This window comes from Hyla sarda, chromosome 1 (assembly GCF_029499605.1).
Source record: "Hyla sarda isolate aHylSar1 chromosome 1, aHylSar1.hap1, whole genome shotgun sequence".
NCBI lineage: Eukaryota > Metazoa > Chordata > Amphibia > Anura > Hylidae > Hyla > Hyla sarda.
Window position 1 is genome coordinate 485010474 of NC_079189.1, and position 22828 is coordinate 485033301.

Consider the following 22828-nt stretch of genomic DNA (forward strand, 5'->3'; position numbering starts at 1 on the left):
TGCCAATTTCCTCAGATTATGTGCAGAAGAAAGCACACGTAGGATCCCCCACTGAAATAATGAGAATGCACACACAGAAAAAGAATGAGAATATAAAAGCAGACTATATTTTACAAGTGTCCGTGAAAGCCACTTCTCCTGACTTCAGGCATTATTATGATCATGGTATTCCCATGTGGTACTAGTGCAGAGCTAAGGCTGGGTTCACACTACGTTTTCTCCCATACGGGAGCGCATACGGCAGGGGGGAGCTAAAACCTCGCGCTCCCGTATGCCTTCGTATGCGCTCCCGTGTGTCATTCATTTCAATGAGCCGGCCGGAGTGAAACGTTCGGTCCGGTCGGCTCATTTTTGCGCCGTATGCGCTTTTACAACCGGACCCAAAACTGTGGTCAACCACGGTTTTAGGTCCGGTTGTAAAAGCACATACTGCGCAAAAATGAGCCGACCGGACCGAACGTTTCACTCCGGCCGGCTCATTGAAATGAATGACATACGGGAGCGCATTCGAAGGCATACGGGAGCACGAGGTTTTAGCTCCCCCTTGCCGTATGCGCTCCCGTATGGGAGAAAACGTAGTGTGAACCCACCCTAAGTCTCCAGATCGTCTGAATATAGATATACCCATTAGAGTCCATGCTTCTGGAGTTCTGAGGTTATATTACCATATATATGCTCACTGGATTTCTTCATTTTAGCCAAGTTTAGATGCTTTAAAATAATATATAGGCTCTGTTCACACTACCGTTGTGGTGCATGCTTCTCTGCTGTACCTTTATATGACATATCACTGATGCTCAATAGACCTCATAGACTTATGAAAGAGACAATCCGGTTTTATGGTTGTATCCTTCCTTGTGATAAGACGACCGCCACCACTGTTCTTTATGCAGATTCTGCTGATGAAGCCTCTGACAGCAGTGTGAACGGAGCCTTACATACCAGTCAAATAGGCTGGGTTCACATCATGTTTTTGCAATACAGTTCCCATACAGAACAGTGTTGAAAACCGTATGCGTTGACTCTCCATTGAAAACCGTATGCTAACAGATACATCAGGTTGAGTCCGTTTAGCATCCTGTATGGTTTTGTCAGTTTTTTTTCCCGTACCAAAACCGTAGCCTACCATGGGTTTTGGTCCGGGTGAAAAAACGCACTGAAACTGTATATGTATTTATAAATTTTTTTAACATGGGAGTCAATGGGAACCGTTCAGAACCGTTCAGAACCGTATATGCGTATGGTTCCATCCGGTTTTCACCATAAGGTTTTTGACTTTGTACTAGGGATCGACCGATTATCGATTTGGCCGATATTCACGATTTTGGACGTTGTCTGCAATTACTTTGCAGATAATCCGTAATGCCCCGCCCCCCGCACTGCCCCGGCCAGAGACCACCACCGCCGCTGTCCCATTGCCTCCCCCATCCCAGATTTTATAATGACCTGTTCCCGGGGTCCACGCTACTTATGGCTCCTGCGTCCTCCGTTACGCTGCGCAATGACGAGTGATGTCTTCAACGCGACGTCACCGTCCGTGCGCACAGAACCAGAAGTAGTTTGGACCCCGAGAACAGGTAATTATAAAACCGGGGATGGGGGAGGCAATGGGGGAGGCAATGGGCAGCGGCGGCTGTCTCTGTCGGGGGCGGTGCGGTGGTTGGACTAAGGACCGGCAGGGGGAGAGAAGCAGGCAGGGGCTCAGGGGTGTGTGCTGAAATAGCTGATAACTTATACCGATATTCCGGTATAAGTTATCGGCTATCAGCCTTGAAGTCCACAGAATATCGTATCGGCCCTAAAAAAAAATAAAAAATAAATAAAATAAAAATAAAACGATATTGGTCGATCCCTACTTTGTACAGTTTTTTTCTTGGAATTTCAATCAAACAAGTGAAACGTTAATAATGGAATGAAAAGTGAAAAGTTTTTTTCTTAAAAAACTGATGCAACCGGTCATCATTTTTCAAACTTATATGGTTTAAAGGTGAAGAGTTGTGGCTGAAAGAAATGGTCATGATGGAGAAGAGAAGGGAACGACGCTGACCAGAGAAGACATCATTTGTGAGTTGCAGTATAAAGCAGCACTGTAAACTACATACCCACAGATAAATAGATATTGGCCCAGATTTATCAAACTAATCGAGAGAAAAAGGGGAGAGATTTTCCCAAAGCAACCAATCACAGCTCAGCTAACGAGCACTGGTAACGTGAAAGCTGAGATATGATTGGTTTTTGTGGGAAAATCACTCCACTTTTTCTCTCACATAGTTTGATTAATTTGGGTTGTTGTGCATTGCGTAATTTTCCTTTTTTTATTATTATTTTTTGCTCTGCAAGTTCGATAGGGATGCCCCGCAAATTTTTTTTTCCCGAGGGGTGCCCCGAGCCGAAAAAAGGTTGGGAAACACTGCTCTAGAGACACTGCAGCTAAACTGTAGCTACAGATCACAGCTCTGTTCTCAAATAAAACTGAGCAAAACACAACAAGCTGCAACATGTGAGGAAAATACATGGTGGGTGGGCTATGCTTATACTGACTTACAGTAAGTACATATCATCTAATACTGTGTGTAAGAATAAGTTCACATTGAATCATAACTCTGTAGCTTTTGCGGATTTTACAACAACAAATCAGCAGTGGATCTTATGTGTGTGAATGGTGAATGCACCATAAAAGGAATCTGTCAGCTGTATAGGCTGCTAAGGCCTCCTTCCCATTGCAGTTTAGCCCCCTAATATACATCTCTGTCATCCAGTCCATCGGAACAACAGAAGTTTAGTGGAGAGAAAGACAGTGCATGCACAAATTTTTTTTCTCAGGTAAACTACCAGATCCCTGACGGGCACCATTTAGGTCAATGGGATCTGTTGGGACCCAGTAGAGTCCGACTGTGCTTCAACCCACTTTGAGGCTAATCAGCAGAAAAAAAAAGAAAGAAAAAAAACGAGCTGAAAAGACCCAGAACAGGATGGAGCACAACAGCAACGTGAACCTATCCGTAGAGCTGCCGACACAATTGAATAGCTCAGCTGTTAGGTTACATTCACATGTACCATATGTGCTGCTGTGTTCACTAATTTAGATACATCGATCTACACAGCATCAAATGCGCAGCAATCATGGTACATGTGACTGTACACTTGGGGTGTAAATGTAAACTGTACTTTTCCCAGAGCGGATTGTGGTTACCAGATTTATGAATTTACCTTTATATTTCTTAGCCAAGTGTCACGGTGGTGGGGCAAAGCTGCTCAAGTGCCAGTATGCCACACCTTGTCATTGCCTTTACCTCCCCGCCCCTCCGTTATTGACATACAGGGATACTTATGACTTGGCTGCATCGCTTAGCAGGAAATACAGCTGTCTGATTTCCTTTACATCCTAAGCAGCAAACCCAACTTAAACATATAAGGCCACATGTTGTATACAAGCATCAGAGTGTTTGTGTGTTTCCATGCAGAAGATCCACAGCATTTGAAATATCAAAGTTACATAAGATTTTTTTACTCCCATATGAACGTATACTAAAAACAAATTGGCCCTCATTTACTATTGCAAACCCGACATTTTTTGTCGGGTTGCGCGCCAGATTGCGTCGCATTGCGCCAGAATTGAAAAAAAAAACGACTAACTCCATGTTGACAAAACCCTAAAAGGGGTGTGGTCTCTGGGGAAAGGGGCGTGGTCTCCAAAAAGGGGCGTGTTCCAGACACACAAAAAACAACATATTTACTAAGGTTTCCACATAAAATGTGGTGGATTTGAGCTGAGGAAAACCCTACAGATCAGAGCAGGTGTAAAAAGAATAGTGTAGGGAAAGTGGAAAAATGTAGGGAATCCTTAGTAAATACCGTGGAAAATAAATTGTAGGGAATTAAAACCCACAAAGAAACCTACACTCCATTAGTAAATGAGGGCCATTATGTCAATAAGAAAGTTTTTTTTTTTTTTTTTTTTTTTTTTTTGGGGGGGGGGGGGGGGGGGGGATCCGAACAACAGATTCAGTCACCCAGCTAGATTTATTTGATCCTAGACACAAGCCGGCACCTATTGGACTTTTCCACAACCTGAGCTTCTAAGTCAGACTGATCTATGTACACTGCAATGCAGTCTATGCCAAGCACACATCCTGCATGTTCTCTTCATGGTAATGTACAATGGAATGTACAAAGTTGATATCATTCAGCAAAAAAAGGGATGAGCAGACACTGCAAACAGGAAATGCTTGAGAAGTCTCAGATCTTCTGGGACCCTCAGAGGAAAAGATCAATATGGCCAGAAGAGACCACAAGCGTCACCAGTCTAGTTATGTAGCATATCAGCCGAAATAGAGGAAAGACCCCTTTTCCCAAAGGTTGATGACTTACAGGCCAACATAAAGTGTGCTTCTGAATGGACAATTAAAGTAAATACATAACTGAAAAAACTAAGAGCTGTGAAGGACATTTGTTCCTATGGCAACAAATTAAAACTTATATTTTCAATAGTGAATGTCTTTTCATTACATTATATAGATAGGCAGAAGAGCAGCAAGCTCCCCTGACATGTAAAGAGACTAGGAGACCACAGAGCCATGCTTCCAACACTCTCTGCACCGGAAAAGATCAGTGGCAGCTCACCTCTACGACCGCTGAAAGGGCTACTCCACTGGCCAGCGTTTGGAAGTAAATGTTTTTGTGCGGCGGGGGTTGGCCACGCCCACCATGACACCATGGTCACACCCCTATGACAGTCACCCCCCCCACCCCAATTTACTTGCATTGAGGGTGTGTGACCATGACGTCACAAGGGGGCATGGCTGCCCCCCAAAGCGTGAAAACAGCGTTCGGAACCTTTACTTCTGAACGCTGGCCAGTGGAGTAACCCTTTAAGCAATCCCCAAAAAGAGGAAGTGCTGTGCATGGTCAGTATTGTTTTCTTATGTGCACCACCTACCTCAGTACTTAGAGGACCCATAACAAATGTACGTCATGGTGCCCTGTGCTCGCTTCATGCACTGCAGGTCCTGGCTACTGTTATCAGCTGGGACCGCACCAATAATGACTCACATCAGTCATGTCAGCGCTGACGTCTGCCTTTAACCCTTTAGATGCAGTGATCAACATTGATCACAGCATCTAAAGCAGTTGCAGGCTTTCTGATACTCCTTGAACAATCCACAGTGTGACTGCAGGGGTCTGATGAGTGAAGATGGTGGTCGGAGCTCTCCTTACCTGCTCCATGCTGCTCATGTTCTGCCATCTGTTAGACTATACAAGAAAGCTGTATAGTCCCAGCGGTCAGAAAGGGGAGAAAAAAAGGCAGGGAGAAAAAAAGGCAAGGAGAAAAAAAACTAAAATGCAAAAAAAAAAAAAAAATCATTGGACTGTGTCCTCAAGGGCATAAAAAACAAAATAAAAATAAACAACCAACCCCTTTAAAGGGAATCTGTCAACGGGCTTGCTCTGAAGGCAGCATAAAGTAGTAAGAATGTCCCTGACTCCAGTGCTGTGTCACTTGATGGCTTTTATAACATCCCCTCCCCCAGACTGGGAGCTGCATAAGCAGACACCTCCACCCACTACAGATCGAATGCTGTCTGCTCTGCTCATGCACGATATAGTGGTAGGTGGGCAGGGGGAACGGCAGCACATGAATATCGTGCACTACAGGACGTAAAAGGCCAATCAGGATAAGAGGAGCTATAGGTGCCTTATAAGAGGGTTTAAAGCATCTATTGTGCATAGAACTGATGGGCGATAAAACACGACTACAATCAATGTATCCCTACCAGAAGTCTAAGTGGCCTCCTCGAATAGCTCTTCACTATTTACTTCCATTCCAGTCACGCACAGCCACAGATTAGAATATAAGGCAGCTTCAGTAATGATGGGGGGGGGAGAGAATATATAATATTTCCTACATCCTACTATGCTTTTTCCTGTAAAGATATTTTTAGGGCTATTGGCTTTTCGTCCTCTAGTTAGTAAAGTGGATTTGCCTTGCAAGATTTTGATAATGTACCTAAGGGTGTACTTGTTAATAGCATCTGAAAAGCTAGAGAGTCGGACATCCCATCAAGTCTGCCACTGACCGCAGAATACATTACATCGCAATGCTTGAAATCTATTTCCATGATCTATACATCCACCTCATTGGAGAGGGGACGCTCAATAACAACTATACATCAACCATTGAGCAAACTGAGGAAAAAGGCAACTGCTAAACAACCCAAAAATGACGAAAACAAGGAGGCATTCAATAGTAAATGTAAATAAATGAATAAAATGTACTCTTCGGTTAAATCCCCCACCACTCCAGCACCATGCTGCCAAGGTCCCCCACCAGACTGTTTACATTCCAGCAGTGATGACTGCATACAGGGGCCTCGAATGTACACGTGGTACACCAGTCCCTGACCACAGGAGGAGTGAACGGCTCCAGTGTTTGGCTGCAAGAGTTACAACACATCATCACTGCCGCGCTGTACACGGATCACATCAACACTGAGCACATAGCGATTTCTTTTTGGTTTCCTTTTTTTATTACATTTTCTGCTGTCTGTTTTTTGGGGGGGGAGAACTAGAGAAAGTAGTAATCTCACAGACCAATCATTTTCAGGACTTCTTAGTCCATAGTGAGACTTAAAAGGGGTACTTCACTGGAAAACATTTTTTGTTTTAAAAATCAACTGATGGCAGAAAGGTAAACAGATTACTTCTATTAAAAAATCTTAATCCTTCCATTACTTATCAGCTGCTGTTATGATCCACAGGAAGTTCTGTTCTTTTTTACTTTCCTTTCATCCTGACTACAGTGCTCTCTGCTGACACCTCTGTCCATTTTAGGAACTGTCCAGAGCAGGATATGTTTTCTATGGGGATTTGCTCCTACTCTGCACTGTAGTCAGGCAGAAAGGAAATTCTAAAAGAAAAAATAACTTCCTGTGGATCATACAGCAACTTATAAGTACTGGAAGGATTAAGATTTTTAATAGAAGTAATTTACAAATCTGTTTAACTTTCTGGCAACAGTTGATTTAAAAAAAATAAAAATAAAAAGTTTTTCAGTCGAGTACCCCATTAAGTTATAGGTCTTAGGGTGATTGTTTTATTTAAAAAAAAAAAAATTCTGAACAGCACTTTAACCTCTAGGGGACGCAGGACATACCTGTATGGCATAGCTGCCTGGCATTTATACCTCCCGAGAGGCATCTGGTCGATAAAGCTCCTGCGCTTGCTTCGTAGACCACAGGTTCAGGTTACTAATAGCAGCTGAGGGCCCACCACTATTGGTGGACATCAGCAATCACGCTAATGCCTGCCATTAGCCCTTTACATGTCGTGATCACAGAATCTAAAGCATTACCAGGGGTTTGTGACATTCATCAGACCCACAGCACCACAACTGCGGGGGTCTGATGAGTTCCTTCGTGGCATTCTTTTCAGAGAACCATTTGAATGGTTTGCCTTTTGGCAGGCTATACAAGTGGATCACCATAATTACTGATCAGTACTATGCCAATACATAACATTGAACAGTAATAGCAACAGAGTCATTGCTATAAATAGTCTTCTATGGGACGGAGTCTAAAAAATACACATAAGCCCCAATTATATAATGTTGCTGATTTTAAGTCACATCACAGAAAAAAAAAGTGGAATAAAAAAAGTGATCAAAAAGAAGTCACATACATAAAAGAGGTACTGTTAAAAACTACAGATCACAGCGCAAAAAAAAAGTCCCTATACAGCCCCTTATAAAGAAAAAAGCCCTCACATGGGTCTGTAGATGGAAATAAGAGTTATGGCTCTTAAAAATGCAAGGAGGAAAAAACTAAACGCAAAAAAGGTCTTAAAAGTTAAACCATTGATTGGCTGTTCTGCTACTCTCATTAACCACTTATTTTACTAATAGCTATTCCATTCAGTCCCAGCCAGTGACAACATACAGTACAACAAATGCAGGTTACACATTTTGGCTTCACTGCAGTTTTGTATTTATTATTTTAGACAGAAACTAAATTTAAGGGTAAGAACCAATGGCTGCACTTTGTTGTCCCTACTGCAAGGTGGCTGCTCTTGAAGAAAAAAAATAAAAAATACAATAACCAAATTTGGCTACTGCTGCTCCAATATTCTTGTTTTGGGTGGGAAGCATCAAAATAGCAAAATCACTACCACTTTAACCCCCTTAACGACCAAGCCCATTTTGACCTTAAGGACCAGGCCAATTTTATTTTTGCGTTTTTGTTTTTTCCTCCTCGCCTTATAAAATCCATAACTCTTATATTTCCATCTACAGACCCATATAAGGGCTTGGTTTTTGCGGGACCAATTGTACTTTGTAAGGAAACCTCATTTTACCATAAAATGTATGGCAAACCCCCCAAAAAAATTTTTAGGGAAGAAATTGAAATGGAAACCACAATTTTGCACATTTTGGAGGGTTTTGTATTTACACTGTACACTTTACAGTAAAAATGACATGTGTTCTTTATTCTGTGGGTCAATACGATTAAAATGATACCCATGGCTAGATATTTTTTTTAAGTGGTACAAAAATATAAAAGTATCAAAAACTTTTTCTACAAAATCAGTAATATAAAAATCGCCTTATTTTGACCACCTATAACATTTTCATTTTTCGGTATATGGGGCGGTATGAGGGCCCCTTTCTTTGCACAGTTAGCCGCTTCTTTTTATCAATACCACATTTGCATAGATAAACCTTTTAGACCACTTTTTATAAATTTTTTGGGGAATAAAATGTAACAAAAAAAGCATCATTTTGGATTTTTTTATTTTTACGTTTAGGCCGTTCGGGATCAGTAAGATTATATTTTGATAGTTCGGACATTTACGCACGTGGCGATACCACACGTTTAATTAAAAAAATTTACGCTTTATGGGGGTAAAATGGGAAAAGGGGACAATTTTCATTTTTATTGGGGGGAAGGTTTTTTCACTTTTTTTTTACTTTTTATTTGTACATTTTTCAACTTTTTTTTACATTTCTTTTAAACTTTTTATGTCCCCATAGGGGACTATCAATAGCAATCAGTTGATTTCTAATACTGTTCAGTGCTATGCATAGGACATAGCACAGATCAGTACTATCGGCGGTCTTCTGCTCTGGTCCGCTCGATCTCAGACCAGAGCAGAAGACCCGAGGAGACGGCCGGAGACAGGATCATCTATTTTAATATGTGCATTGCCGCAGAAGCCGTGATCTGTATTGATCACGAAATCTGAGGGGTTAATGGCGGACATCCGCGCGATCGTGGATGTCTGTCATTACCGGCGGTCCCCGGCTGCTGATAGCAGCCATGACCTGCCGAGTATGATACAAAGACTGCTCCAACGCTCGCAGTCATACACAGGACGTAAACGTATGCCCTGGTGCGCTAAGGACCTCCCAACCAGGACGTACATTTATGTCCGTGGTTGTTAAGGGGTTAAATAAAAGCCTAAACTTCCATTTATAGACCCACCAACAATTGGTTAATCCAAAAAAAAAAACTAAATTTTTACCCCTACCCCATGGACACATCCATGTTAAACACGGCCTACAACAGACTCCAGCCACGTAATATTCAAAACAAAGTGGTAAGACCATGTATTATGTAGAAAAGCCTTAAATTTACAAGGAACCACAGCCACCACAGCTCTACTAGTACAAGCAGATCATAACTTCACAGAACTCTGATTATAATGTAGATAACAGCATTTCTTTAAGATGACAACATGTTACGCCGCAACACAGAAACTGGTGATCTGTCCCTAAGATACATAAGTATGGTGCCCCCCTTTAAATGTGAAACACTTATTTGAGTGCCCTGAATAAAACATACAAGATCATGAAACAGACCACATACAGTCACAAGTATATAGTGTATGTTTGGTTTATTAAAGGGGTATTCCGAGCTTATACATCTTATCCCCTATCCAAAGGATAGGGGATGAGATGTATGATCACAGAGGTCCCGCTGCTGGGGACCCCAGCAATCTCTGTGCAGCCCCGGCATTCTGTGCCGGGCGCTGCTTCCGAGACTGGTACGTGACGTCACGGTCACGCTCCCTAGTGACGTCACGCCACGGCCCCTCCATTTATGTCTATGGGAGGGGGAGTCCCGCCCCTTCCCATAGACATGAACGGAGGGGCCGTGGCGTGAAGTCACTAAGGGGCGTGACCGTTATGTCCCATCCCCGTCTCGGAAGCAGAGCTCAATACAGAACACCGGGGGCTGCACAGAGATCGCAGGAGTCTTCAGCAGTGGGACCTCTGTGATCATACATTTCATCCCCTATTCTTTGGATAGGGGATAAGATGTATAAGCTCGGAATACCCCTTTAGGGTACGTTCACACGTACAGGATCCTACACAGATTTGATTGAGCTGTGCTCAGCCAATTAGTTTACATTGAAATCTGCAGCAGAAAATCCTGCGCATCAAATCTGCGTTCGTGTGAAAGTACCATTAAAGTCTATGGTCGCATTGCATGTACTATAGATGAGGGAAGTTACAGTGATTTGATATCAACTTCTCAGCTAGGCAGTTGCTGACTTTAGCCTGCATAAATTAGTTCAGGCGCTCCGGTGGGCTGGAGACTCTCTCCTAGGACTGTATACACCTTTTCCAGCCCACCGGAGCACCTGAAAGCTGAACTAATTTATGCAGGAAAAGTCATCAACCACCAAGCTGAGAAGTTGATATCAAATCACTGTAACTTCGCTCATCTCTAGTACATGGGTTTACACAGGCTGGGTTTACACACGCAAAAGCACAGACACATTTCATGTCCATATGCCACAAGTCCTGTCCAGACTGCCAGCCTGGTGACCGGATGGACAGATGTCATGCCAGACCATAATAAAGACGCAAAAATGTGTCCATATTATATTATGTTAGTCCAGCCTCAGGATGCAAAATACAAACAGAAGAAGAATAATAAGCCACATGCAACAATTTCCCACTTCTTACAGAAGCCTTGACAGGAGTATCCATAGAGACGTACAGAACGCAGCAACCATAGAGACCATACTCGTGGGAACTGTACAATAAGGCACAGAGTGCTAGAGTCGCCTTTGTGAGGACTCAGACAATATACTCATTTGCCAAGGAAGTCTGCCCGACTTGCTACCTTCTACATAACTGCAAAATCTATTTTTATGTTCCAAGGTTTAGCAATAGGAGGCAAATGGGAAATGAAGCAGGAAAACTTACCAACAGACCCCAACTGCTTGTAGAACCGGTATTCCAAATGCAGCTGCGGCGCTCTGGATTTCATAGGTTCCTAGGAATAGAGAAAAAACATGTTAAATATTAATGTGACACACATGTAAGAAGAGGAGGTTGAGCATTTCAAGACAACTTGTCAATAAGAATCAGTTCCATACATCTGAATGGGGGTTGTTTCTGCAACCTGTGCATGGATTTCTGCAGTCCCCATTCAAATGTTCAGAACAGTCGCAGAATATTTCTTTAACAATTCTGCTGCATGTGAATGCCCTCTAAGCACCTATTCACACTACAGAAGTGCAGTACTGCAGAGTCTCCACCGCAGAGACTAAAATTCCATCAATAGTGAAAGCACACATCAGTATGGTCCTACGGCCGATGGATTTCAGCAGAGTACATTGCAGACGGAATCTCCGTAGTGTGAATGAGCCCTAATATGCAGGTCCTGTATGTTTATTTACATTATCACAGGTGCAGGGCTTATTATATGTCCTGTACGTTTATTTATATTATCACAGGTGCAGGGCTTATTATATGTCCTGTATGTTTATTTACATTATCACAGGTGCAGGGCTTATTATATGTCCTGTACGTTTATTTATATTATCACAGGTGCAGGGCTTATTATATGTCCTGTATGTTTATTTATATTATCACAGGTGCAGGGCTTATTATATGTCCTGTATGTTTATTTATATTATCACAGGTGCAAGGCTTATTATATGTCCTGTATGTATATTTATATTATCACAGGTGCCGGGTTTATTATATGTCCTGTACGTTTATTTATATTATCACAGTTGCAAGGCTTATTATATGTCCTGTATGTTTATTTATATTATCACAGGTGCCGGGTTTATTATATGTCCTGTACGTTTATTTATATTATCACAGTTGCAAGGCTTATTATATGTCCTGTATGTTTATTTACATTATCACAGGTGCAGGGCTTATTATATGTCCTGTAGGTTTATTTACATTATCACAGGTGCAAGTCTTATTATATGTCCTGTACGTTTATTTATATTATCACAGTTGCAAGGCTTATTATATGTCCTGTACGTTTATTTACATTATCACAGGTGCAGGGCTTATTATATGTCCTGTACGTTTATTTACATTATCACAGGTGCAGGGCTTATTATATGCCCTGTATGTTTATTTATATCACAGGTGCAAGGCTTATTATCTGTCCTGTACGTTTATTGACATTATCACAGGTGCAGGGCTTATTATATGCCCTGTATGTTTATTTATATCACAGGTGCAGGGTTTATTATATGTCCTATATGTATATTTACATTATCACAGGTGCAAGGCTTATTATATGTCCTGTACGTTTAAATATATATTATCACAGCTGCAAGGCTTATTATATGTCCTGTACGTTTATTTACATTATCACAGGTGCAGAGCTTATTATATGTCCTGTACGTTTATTTACATTATCACATGTGCAGGGTTTATTATATGTCCTGTACGTTTATTTATATTATCACAGGTGCAAGGCTTATTATATGTCCTGTATGTTTATTGACATTATCACATGTGCAAGGCTTATTATATGTCCTGTATGTATATTTACATTATCACAGGTGCAGAGCTTATTATATGTCCTGTACGTTTATTTACATTATCACATGTGCAGGGTTTATTATATGTCCTGTACATTTATTTATATTATCACAGGTGCAGGGCTTATTATATGTCCTGTATGTTTATTTACATTATCACAGGTGCAGGGCTTATTATATGTCCTATATGTATATTTACATTATCACAGGTGCAGGGCTTATTATATGTCCTGTAGGTTTATATATATTATCACAGGTGCAAGGCTTATTATATGTCCTGTATGTATATTTATATTATCACAGGTGCAGGGCTTATTATAAGTCCTGTACGTTTATTTACATTATCACAGGTGCAGAGCTTATTATATGTCCTGTACGTTTATTTACATTATCACATGTGCAGGGTTTATTATATGTTCTGTACGTTTATTTATATTATCACAGGTGCAAGGCTTATTATATGTCCTGTATGTTTATTGACATTATCACATGTGCAGGGCTTATTATATGTCCTGTACGTTTATTGACATTATCACATGTGCAGGGCTTATTATATGTCCTGTACGTTTATTTATATTATCACAGGTGCAGGGCTTATTATATGTCCTGTACGTTTATTTATATTATCACAGGTGCAAGGCTTATTATATGTCCTGTACGTTTATTGACATTATCACAGGTGCAGGGCTTATTATATGTCCTGTACGTTTATTGACATTATCACAGGTGCAGGGCTTATTATATGTCCTGTACGTTTATTGACATTATCACAGGTGCAAGGCTTATTATATGTCCTGTACGTTTATTGACATTATCACAGGTGCAGGGCTTATTATATGTCCTGTATGTTTATTTACATTATCACAGGTGCAGGGCTTATTATATGTCCTGTATGTTTATTTATATTATCACCGGTGCAGGGCTTATTATATGTCCTGTACGTTTATTGACATTATCACAGGTGCAGGGCTTATTATATGTCCTGTACGTTTATTTACATTATCACAGGTGCAGGGCTTATTATATGTCCTGTATGTTTATTTACATTATCACAGGTGCAGGGCTTATTATATGTCCTGTATGTTTATTTATATTATCACCGGTGCAGGGCTTATTATATGTCCTGTACGTTTATTTACATTATCACAGGTGCAGGGCTTATTATATGTCCTGTACGTTTATTTACATTATCACAGGTGCAAGGCTTATTATATGTCCTGTACGTTTATTTACATTATCACAGGTGCAGGGCTTATTATATGTCCTGTACGTTTATTTACATTATCACAGGTGCAGGGCTTATTACAAGGCAATCTGTAATAACTGTAATCATCCTACACCTGTGTGTAGGAGGATTGAAGGACAGATTTATTTGGATGTAAACTAAGAAAGTTCCTATTGCAAGCTGAGTGCAAGCAAAGATCTTTAAAACCCTCAAAAAGCATGTAGAAAATATACTAGAAAACATTATTTAAAGAGAATCTATTTGCAGAATACTCCTCCTCCACAGAAGCTGGATATGCCCCCACTTGCAGATGCTGGCTATATTATACAACTGTTAACCCACTCACATGCGAGTGGCTGAATGTGGCCAAACCACAACCCTATTCTTTCATCATCTTTCATCAAGGGCCTTGAAATGATGCCGAATTATCTGCAACATCATGAAGGCATTGGTGGACACCTTGGGGGAGCGTTAACCAGCACTTGAGATAACTGATCCTTGCCATTATACCCGAGGATGCAGAGGTCAATGCCGACTTCACCCGGCGGGCCCCCCTCTAGCTCGGAATTCAGTATAGATAGAAGAGGATCTTCAGAGGGATCGGGCCCCAGACCGAAGGTATGTACATCAGTCAAAGACCCTGCATCGGTCTCCTGTTCACCCGCACCATAACCCAGTGTACTGGTTTTAATGTGGGTGAACAGGATGACCGTTTTTCTTTAAGTTTGGGTGCACCTCTACAGACACCATAGCAGTCTACACTAGAGAGGATCATACTGGCTCAGCTGCAGCACAATATCCAAGGTAGATAGGGCAGAGATAAATGTGTAGTGCCTCTAACATGTAGGCAGCAGAGATTGATATTGTAGGAATTTCAAATGCCAAGATTCTGTAATAGAAGGAAATAAACTTACCAGTTTAATTGCCACATACTCATTTGTGTACAGATTTTTCCCTTGAAGAGAAGAACAAAAATAAAAATGTTAGATGTTGCCAGGACCTGGGTTTACAGCAGAGCATTGAGAAACAAGTGAACAACGTGCCAGAATACAAAGTCCACATAAAACATTAATGAGGCCCCAACTAATGCCTTCTATTCAAGACGTCTGCCAAAAAGTGACACAATGACAAAGTTAAAACATTGGTTGCCTTCTTATTTTGGGCATTGGTTAATTCAACAGCCATTGTTAAAACTGGGATTTTAGCTTGAACAGCAATACTTAAAAGATAAAAAATAAATAGTCGCATTATGGATCTCACTCAGCATTATATCATTTTGCTTATTTCCCCCATAATAAAAAGATCACAGAGAATCACACTTTAGAAAAATTTTACAACACAATTTTTTATTTATTTTTTTAAGCAAATTAGCATGAAGGTGCCCGAGAGTATAAAATGCTGGGTGACATTTTGTGTCGTGTCTATTTTTGGAAAATATATGGACACTTTTTTTTTTACTAATTTTATTAGATTTTAATTAGTCAATAGTGTGAAAACTGGCATGGTAGCAATACTGTTAAAAGCAACCGTAGATGCTGCCCAAGGAAAAGGGGGCATATGCCAATCTGCGCAGAATCTTTATCTTCACCAAAAACGTCCCTTTCATGTCTTAGGCCCCTTTCACACTGCGGGTATGCCCCGTCAAATGAATAGCGGGCAAAAACGGGTCCTTGATGGACCCCATTGTAGTCAATGGGGTCCATTGGGGGCCATTATTTTTGGACAGAAAAGCTGGAGAAATACGGTGCAAGCACTATTTTTTTTTCTCCCGCTTTTCTCAATCCTAAAATAACCAACTTTGCACTGCCGGAGACAACCAGGAGTGTGAATGTAGCCTTACAATGCATAAAGTTCTGGGCGTCTATCCCTTGTGTAAATACCAGTGGGTCAAGTACTCTATGTATACAGTGCTGCCTCCAGAGTGTAATCTCCCTTCCTATTAGTTGCAAATATTTGTCATCATCAACAGCAGTCCAGTACTTAGTGTAAACAATTCCTTGCCGTTTGTTTCCTTACTGCTCACATAGCAGCTTGTAAAACCAGTGATCAGTAACCAATTCCATCTTTTGTAGTGTACTGTGAATAATCCATCAGTACAGTGCACTTTCTCCAGGCATTGCAGAGAGTAGGTGCTATACTATGAATGGCAACAGAAGTAAGGGAAAGGAAGTGCAGCTGTGAAAATGGAGAAAATGAGAAAAAGCTATGAACAGTGGAGACTCAATAATAGCAGATGGAAAGCATTTTGTCACACATCTGAAGGACTGATCTGAATCTAACAAAACCATACAGGTTTTTAAAAATGTTTTGAACGTACAGATACACTTTAAGGCAGACTTATGAAGCGGTCTTAAAAAAAAAAAAAAAAAAAAAAAAAAAATATTTCTTTTGCCCATAGGAAATCTGCCTTACTGAAAAATTTCCTAACCCTGTCTAATTATTACACAGTACAAATATAGGCCTCATTCACGCGGCCGTTGGACTCCGCTATTCGTAGTTTCATTGGCAATCCAGCAAGAAGGACGGGGGTTTAGAGGAGAAAAAAAAAATTGTGCAAGCACTTTTTTTTTCTCCCCTAAATTTCTGTAAAATTACCAGATCACTGATGGACCCCATGCAAGTGAACAGGGTCCGTCAGGACCCGATAGTAGCCATTTGCATCTGACCCGTTTTAGGGTCCAACCGTCTCAAAAAAGAAAAAAAAAAGCCAATCGGACCCTTAATAGGTCGGTTGCAAATGGCAATGTGAATGAGGCCTTAGTTGGACAATGTACAAATGTGTCAAGTTTATCATCGTGGCTCATGGGGTTTGATAAAGTTGGTACATTTGCAGACTGTCTAGTTTTGACACCGCATACGCATATATTGCTTCACTTTAGGAAAGTTTAAGGTGTATGGCATTGCAGATTAAAGGGGGTTCTCCAGTTTAGTAAAATGTATCTATATCCAAAGGATAGGGGGAAAGTGTCTGATCGTGGAGGGTCTGACCGCTGAGACCGCCGCAGTCTCCTGCACAGCACCCTGGCTCTACACATGAAGGGAGCGGTGTTAAGCACAGCACGAAACACCCTCTTTATGCACCTCTATGGGAGAGCTGGAGAGGGGATACATTTTGCTAAAACTGGAGTACTGCTTTAAGGTAAATTCCTTTTTGCCTGATGCCACACCCCTTTCAGATAAGTAACACCCCTTGTCAGAAGATATACTTTTATGCATACTATACATAATTAATAGGTCTCAATTGCTGTGTGGCACCGCAGCCACAGTACATCTAGGTCATCCCTATGTGAATGTAATGCTGGGTGCACAATGCATTTTGGCAGGACATCGGAGGTATATAATTATTCTTCAGCCTCTGTATACTTGTGCTTTCATAAAGTGAAAGGTTTGAATGCTTCTAATAGCCCTTGGTTGTGAATATTTTATACCTACTATCCAGTAAGGAGGTATGGAGAACAGTACAGTCAGGACCACAGATACCCGTTCAGCCATTAACACACACACAGCAGATTGTCAAGTCACTAAAGTCACCTAGCAACAGAAAGTGCCATTAATGGACAATTATTTCAAGTCTAAGCAGAGAAAAATACCAGTATTGTCCGAGGAATTCAGAAAAATCCTGGATTCATTCCAGAAAACTGCTACATACGCAAACAGTAATGGAAGGACTCTTCACAGCAGTTACTACAGCCAGCACGGCTTTATATAAGGTGCCAGGAAGCAACGACTGGCAGTCATGGGCGATTAAATGGGGCAGCCTGGTGCAGACAAAGCTCTATACAGGGTAAAGCACACATATTACTAAGCATGTGGACATTAGGAGTCATCTAATCTGAATGAAGATCAAACAGCTGAGATGGGCACAGAATACAAGTGTTAAGGGGAAAAACCTGGTACCATAGAATATATAAAAATATTAGTATACAGCCACATCTGAGCATATAAGATGACTGGCACTCGCTAAACAGCACCGTAACCATAAAGAGTCACTGTCATTTGGGAAAAGTATGTAGTTCAGTTATGTCAAAAGAGTCCTAAGACCAGCTGCGATCGCGAGTTCTGATCCCGAGATGTGCCCAGTAAGGCCCTTCACTCCCAGCCAGCTGCTCCATCCAACACATTCACTGCATTAGAGTCTATGGTAAAGGAGTCAAGTTTGAGTGACAGCTGGGGAGTGAAGCACGCGCTGCCATGCACTTCACCCAGCTGTAACTTGAGTATGTGTTCTGATGCAATTAGGAGCACTCAGGACCCCATTATAATCTTTGGGGGTTCCAGCAGAGGGACCCCCAGTCATCAGACACTTCTCACCAATCCTGACATGGGTGATCAGCTGTTATTGTAAGAATGCCCTTCACTGAGTATATACAAGCTGGCACATACTTTCTTAAAGGGCAACTGTCACCAATTTTATAACCCCCACACCATTAACATGATTGTACGGTTAATAAGAAATGTAATGCAGCTATACCTTAGGCTGCTATTTTCCGTGGTATATCAGCCCGAATCATTTTATTTTGTGGTCAGCAACACTCGGATAGGCATGGCTGGGGGATTGCCCTTCTGCCGCCACGCCTATCCTCCCTATCTCAGTGCTGGGACCACTGTGTCATAGACAAAGAGGTCATGAGAGCATACAGTCCTGATGTCCTGGATGTGCGAACAGGGAAATTTACATCACTGGCCGACGGGAATTCACAGAGCGAGCGCTCGCTCTGTGAATTCCCGTCAGCCGGTGATGTAAGTTTCCCTGCATGCACATCTAGGGCATCAGGGGGACATGCGCTGAGGACTTCTGCGCCAATGACGTAGGGAGGATAGGCGTGGCAGGGCATTGCGAACCCGCAGCCATGCCTACCCGACTGTTGCTGACCGGAAAATAAAATGATTTTCAGGCTAAACCATGGAAAAAAGCAGCTAAAAAGGTATAGCTGCATTACATTTCTAATTAACTGTACAATCATAAATAGTGTGGGGGTTATAAAATTGGTGACAGATGCGCTTTTAAGCATTTGACCTTTGACAGTAGAAAGTGTAGGAGGCTGGGAAAGACCTTCAGCCTGCCAAAGCCTTGCTTGGCCCTGTTCACATAATGTCGCAACACAATTTTACATGCAGGAAAGTTCGCAGCATATAATTCAAAAACAGAGGTAACTTCTCGTACAGGCATACAATATAATAGGGCACCCATAGGGTCCCATTGTTAAGAGAGAAATAGGGGATAAGCATCTGATCGCAGGGGATGAAACCGCTGGTACCCAATGATCTAAAGAATGAGGCCCTGGCTCTACACACCATATAGAGCGGCAGACGAAACAAGCCGGGCACTCTCCAGCGGGCACCACCACAGCCTTTTCTAGTAATAATCCTCCATATTTAACAGGATCCTGTCACCTTAAAGATACAGTCCAATCGACTGACAGCTGTGTGTGTTTACATAGGACCGCCCACTTGACTACTCAGAATGAGCAGAGATTTGCATGAATAAAGTTATCCTGAGACATTTCCCAGAAACCTATATGTCAATTTGCTCAGCTTCTACTGCTCTATAACATGCTGCCTGCAGTTCGGACTGCATTTTCAATGTGACAAGATCCCTTTAAAAATATCACTGTTCTTAAAAGGGCTTATCCAGAATTTTAAAACCGCTTCTATCTAACTAAAACAACCCCACATCACTCCTCCGGTTGTGTGTGGCATTTTCACTCCACTCCATTAACATCAGTAGAACTAGGCTGCAATACCACACACAAACAGCCGACAAGAGGGGCACTGTTTCTGGAAGGCAGCAGCTATGTTTTTTTTTCAAATTTTGTACAAAATACATTTTTGTAAAAAATACTTGAGTATGGATCTCAAGTTACATGCCAACATCTTCCAGCTGTACAATTATAAGGGAAATGTACTTCCTCAGATAACATTACGAGTGCTGCTTCCCCCTCCCTTCATGCTTCTCATACACTGACCGAAAGAGATGCAGTGTAAGCAGAGCCTTAAAGGGATTATCCAATATCCGGGAATCAAAAAACAGACCTAATTTCTTTTAGAGACCGCTCCCTTTCTGTTTCCAGGTTGGGTGTGGTTCTGCAGGTCAGTTCCATTGAAGTGAATGGAGCCAAGTTGTAATACCACACACAAACTGGAGACAGACTGGGAGCGGTCTTTGAAATAAATTATGTCTGTTTTTCAATTCCTGGATAACCCCTTTAAGCTGCTGGAGATCAGAGCCTTTCTGTTCTGCTCCAAGATCCAAGATCAGAAAGAAATTGCTGCTTTGTTCTAGGATATACAGTAGCATGGTTGATCACTTACTAGGCATCTCATATACATAGGCTGCTGTAGAAGTATACTTAATGAAGATTAAGCGCTCCAATCTCTGATCTTCGCTTGTCTTCAGAGCGCTCCATCAGTTGTACAGCTGGGACACCTAATCCCTGACCACGTGCAGCCTCCAAAATAATCAATATCAGCCACTCACCACCTGTTCACACAGGGCCATGTGCGGCTAATAACAATGACTGGTTAAACAAGAAATGTGTTCCGCAATTAACCCCTTAAGGACACACGTTAAAAAATGCACGTAGCTGCAGCAAGTAACTTCACGCTATGAAGCGAGCACAGGAGCACCGCTGGCTACATAAGAGGTAAGATCCAGCTACTATCAGCATCCAGGGACTTACCGAGAATGGCGGACATCTGCGATAATGCTGATGTCATTAAGCCCTTCAGATGCCGTGATCAATACTGATGATCATAGCATCTGAAGTATTTGTGGGGCTGGGTGGTTATGGGATTCATCAGACCACATGCGGTGCAATTAGGGGGGGGGGTTCTGATGAATCAAGATGGCTATCTGTGCTTGACTAAGGGTGTGTATACAATCAAATGCCCCGGAGAGGTGCAGGGGTTATTACAAACTAACACCAAACCCCACACCTGGAAGCATACCAGGTGGGGGGTACAAGACCCCTAAATTTGTGCACCCTCCCTGTAAAACTTAACTTTTATTATATTGATAGTATAAAACAAGTGGAAAACCAATACAAGTTAAAAACCCAGCAATAGTACACTAATATAATTGTGCACCAACTCCCATTTGAGAGTATATTGTAACCTTGTGCCTGCAGTGCTACAGGGATTTTAAGTGAAACTATTGCTGATGTTAAAACTGAGTGACACAGCCTCCCCCTGACTAAGGGTAGGTTCACACCAAGATTTTACTATACCGTTTAAGCATACGGTTTCATAAAAAAAAAAAATTAAAAAAAAAGTATGCAACCGTAGAGAAAACCGTGCCCATACACTTCCCATTCAAAACCGTATGCACCATAATGTATACGGTTGTCTCCGTTTTTCAAACCATACGGGTTTTGGCTTTGCTCAGTTTTTATTCTTGGAATTTCAATGAAACAAGTAAAACTTTATTCATAACGGAGTGAAAAGTTAAAAACATAAGTTCTTTCTTAAAAAACGTATGCAACCGGACATTTTTCAAACCGTATACAAATAAAAATTTGTACACACGTTTTGATACAGTTTAATCAGGTTTTGAGGAATCCGTTTTTTTTTTTAAATCAAAAACCTGATTCAGGAACTGTATTGCAAAAACGTGGTGTGAACCCACCCTTACTTACTCTTATCCTCTGGTCTGCCTTTTAGCAAACCATAGAAGTAGATTGCAGATAACACTGATCAGTGCCATGCCTATGCATAGGACTGAACAGTATTATCAAAAGACTGCTCTAAAAAGATACGTTTTTGTGACTATATTTGTGGATACTGTCAACACTGAACAGTATTCATCAAAAGATTGTAATAAAATAGTTCCCTGTGGGAACAAAGAAAAAAATTAAACATAAAAAGTTTAAGTTAATAAGCCCATCTTCCCAGATAAAAAAAAAAAAAAAAAATTTTAAAAAAAAATTGAATAAATCAACATATTAGATATCGCCGTGTGCAGAAATGTCTGAACTATTAAAATCTACTAAAAATTATACAGTACAAAGAATAGAAGAAAAAAACAATATATCAAAATCGCGGATATTTGGTTACATCACACTGTAGATCAAAAAAATGAAAAAGTAGTAAAAACACATATGCAAAAGTGTAACCAATAAAAACTACAGGTTACGGTGCAAAAAATGGCAAAAGGGCAATTTTAACCTCTTAAGGATGCAGGGTTTTTCCGTTTCTGCACTTGCGTTTTTTCCTCACCACCTTCTAAAAATCAGAAAGCTTTCAATTTTGCACACAGACCCATATGAGGGGCTTAGTTTTTGCACCACTTGTACTTTATAATGACATCAATCATTTTACCACAAAATTTACGGCGAAACCAGAAAAAAAAAAAAAAAAAAATATTTCAGGGGCAAAATTGGAAGGAAAAAAAAAAAAGCCATTTTGGGGGCTTACGATTCTACACAATGCACTTTTTGGTAAAAATGACACCATATCTTTATTCTGTAGGTCCATATGATTACAAGGATACCTAATTTAAGACATTTTTTTTTTTTTAGTAAAATAAAATAAAACCTAATAACTACATGCACCAAAATTAGTATGTGTAAAATTGTCATCTTCTGACCTCTATAACTTTTTCATTTTTCCATATATAGGGATGTATGAGGGCTCATTTTTTGCACCGTCATCTGAAGTTTTCATTGTTACCATTTTTGTTTTGATAGGACTTTTGGTCGCTTTTTATACATTTTTTAGGGTATACAAAGTGACCAAAAATACGCTTTATTTATAAAAATTTTTTTTATTATTTACAAATAAAACTTCCACTCTCTCACCTTTGAGTGC

The 22828-nt window shown here is 40.9% G+C and overlaps 1 protein-coding gene across 4 annotated transcripts in view; it reads right to left on the minus strand.

The window, feature by feature from the left end:
- The window catches only part of CSNK1G3 (casein kinase 1 gamma 3), a 142682-nt gene that overhangs the window by 63795 nt on the left and 56059 nt on the right, over positions 1–22828 (minus strand). For all 4 annotated transcript variants that reach the window (XM_056537337.1, XM_056537336.1, XM_056537339.1 and 1 more), the window contains exons 3-4: positions 14938–14978; positions 11210–11279 (exon numbers count right to left, since the gene is read on the minus strand). In XM_056537337.1, the coding sequence (XP_056393312.1) occupies positions 11210–11279; positions 14938–14978 (111 nt within the window). The remainder of the gene's footprint in view (positions 1–11209; positions 11280–14937; positions 14979–22828) is intronic.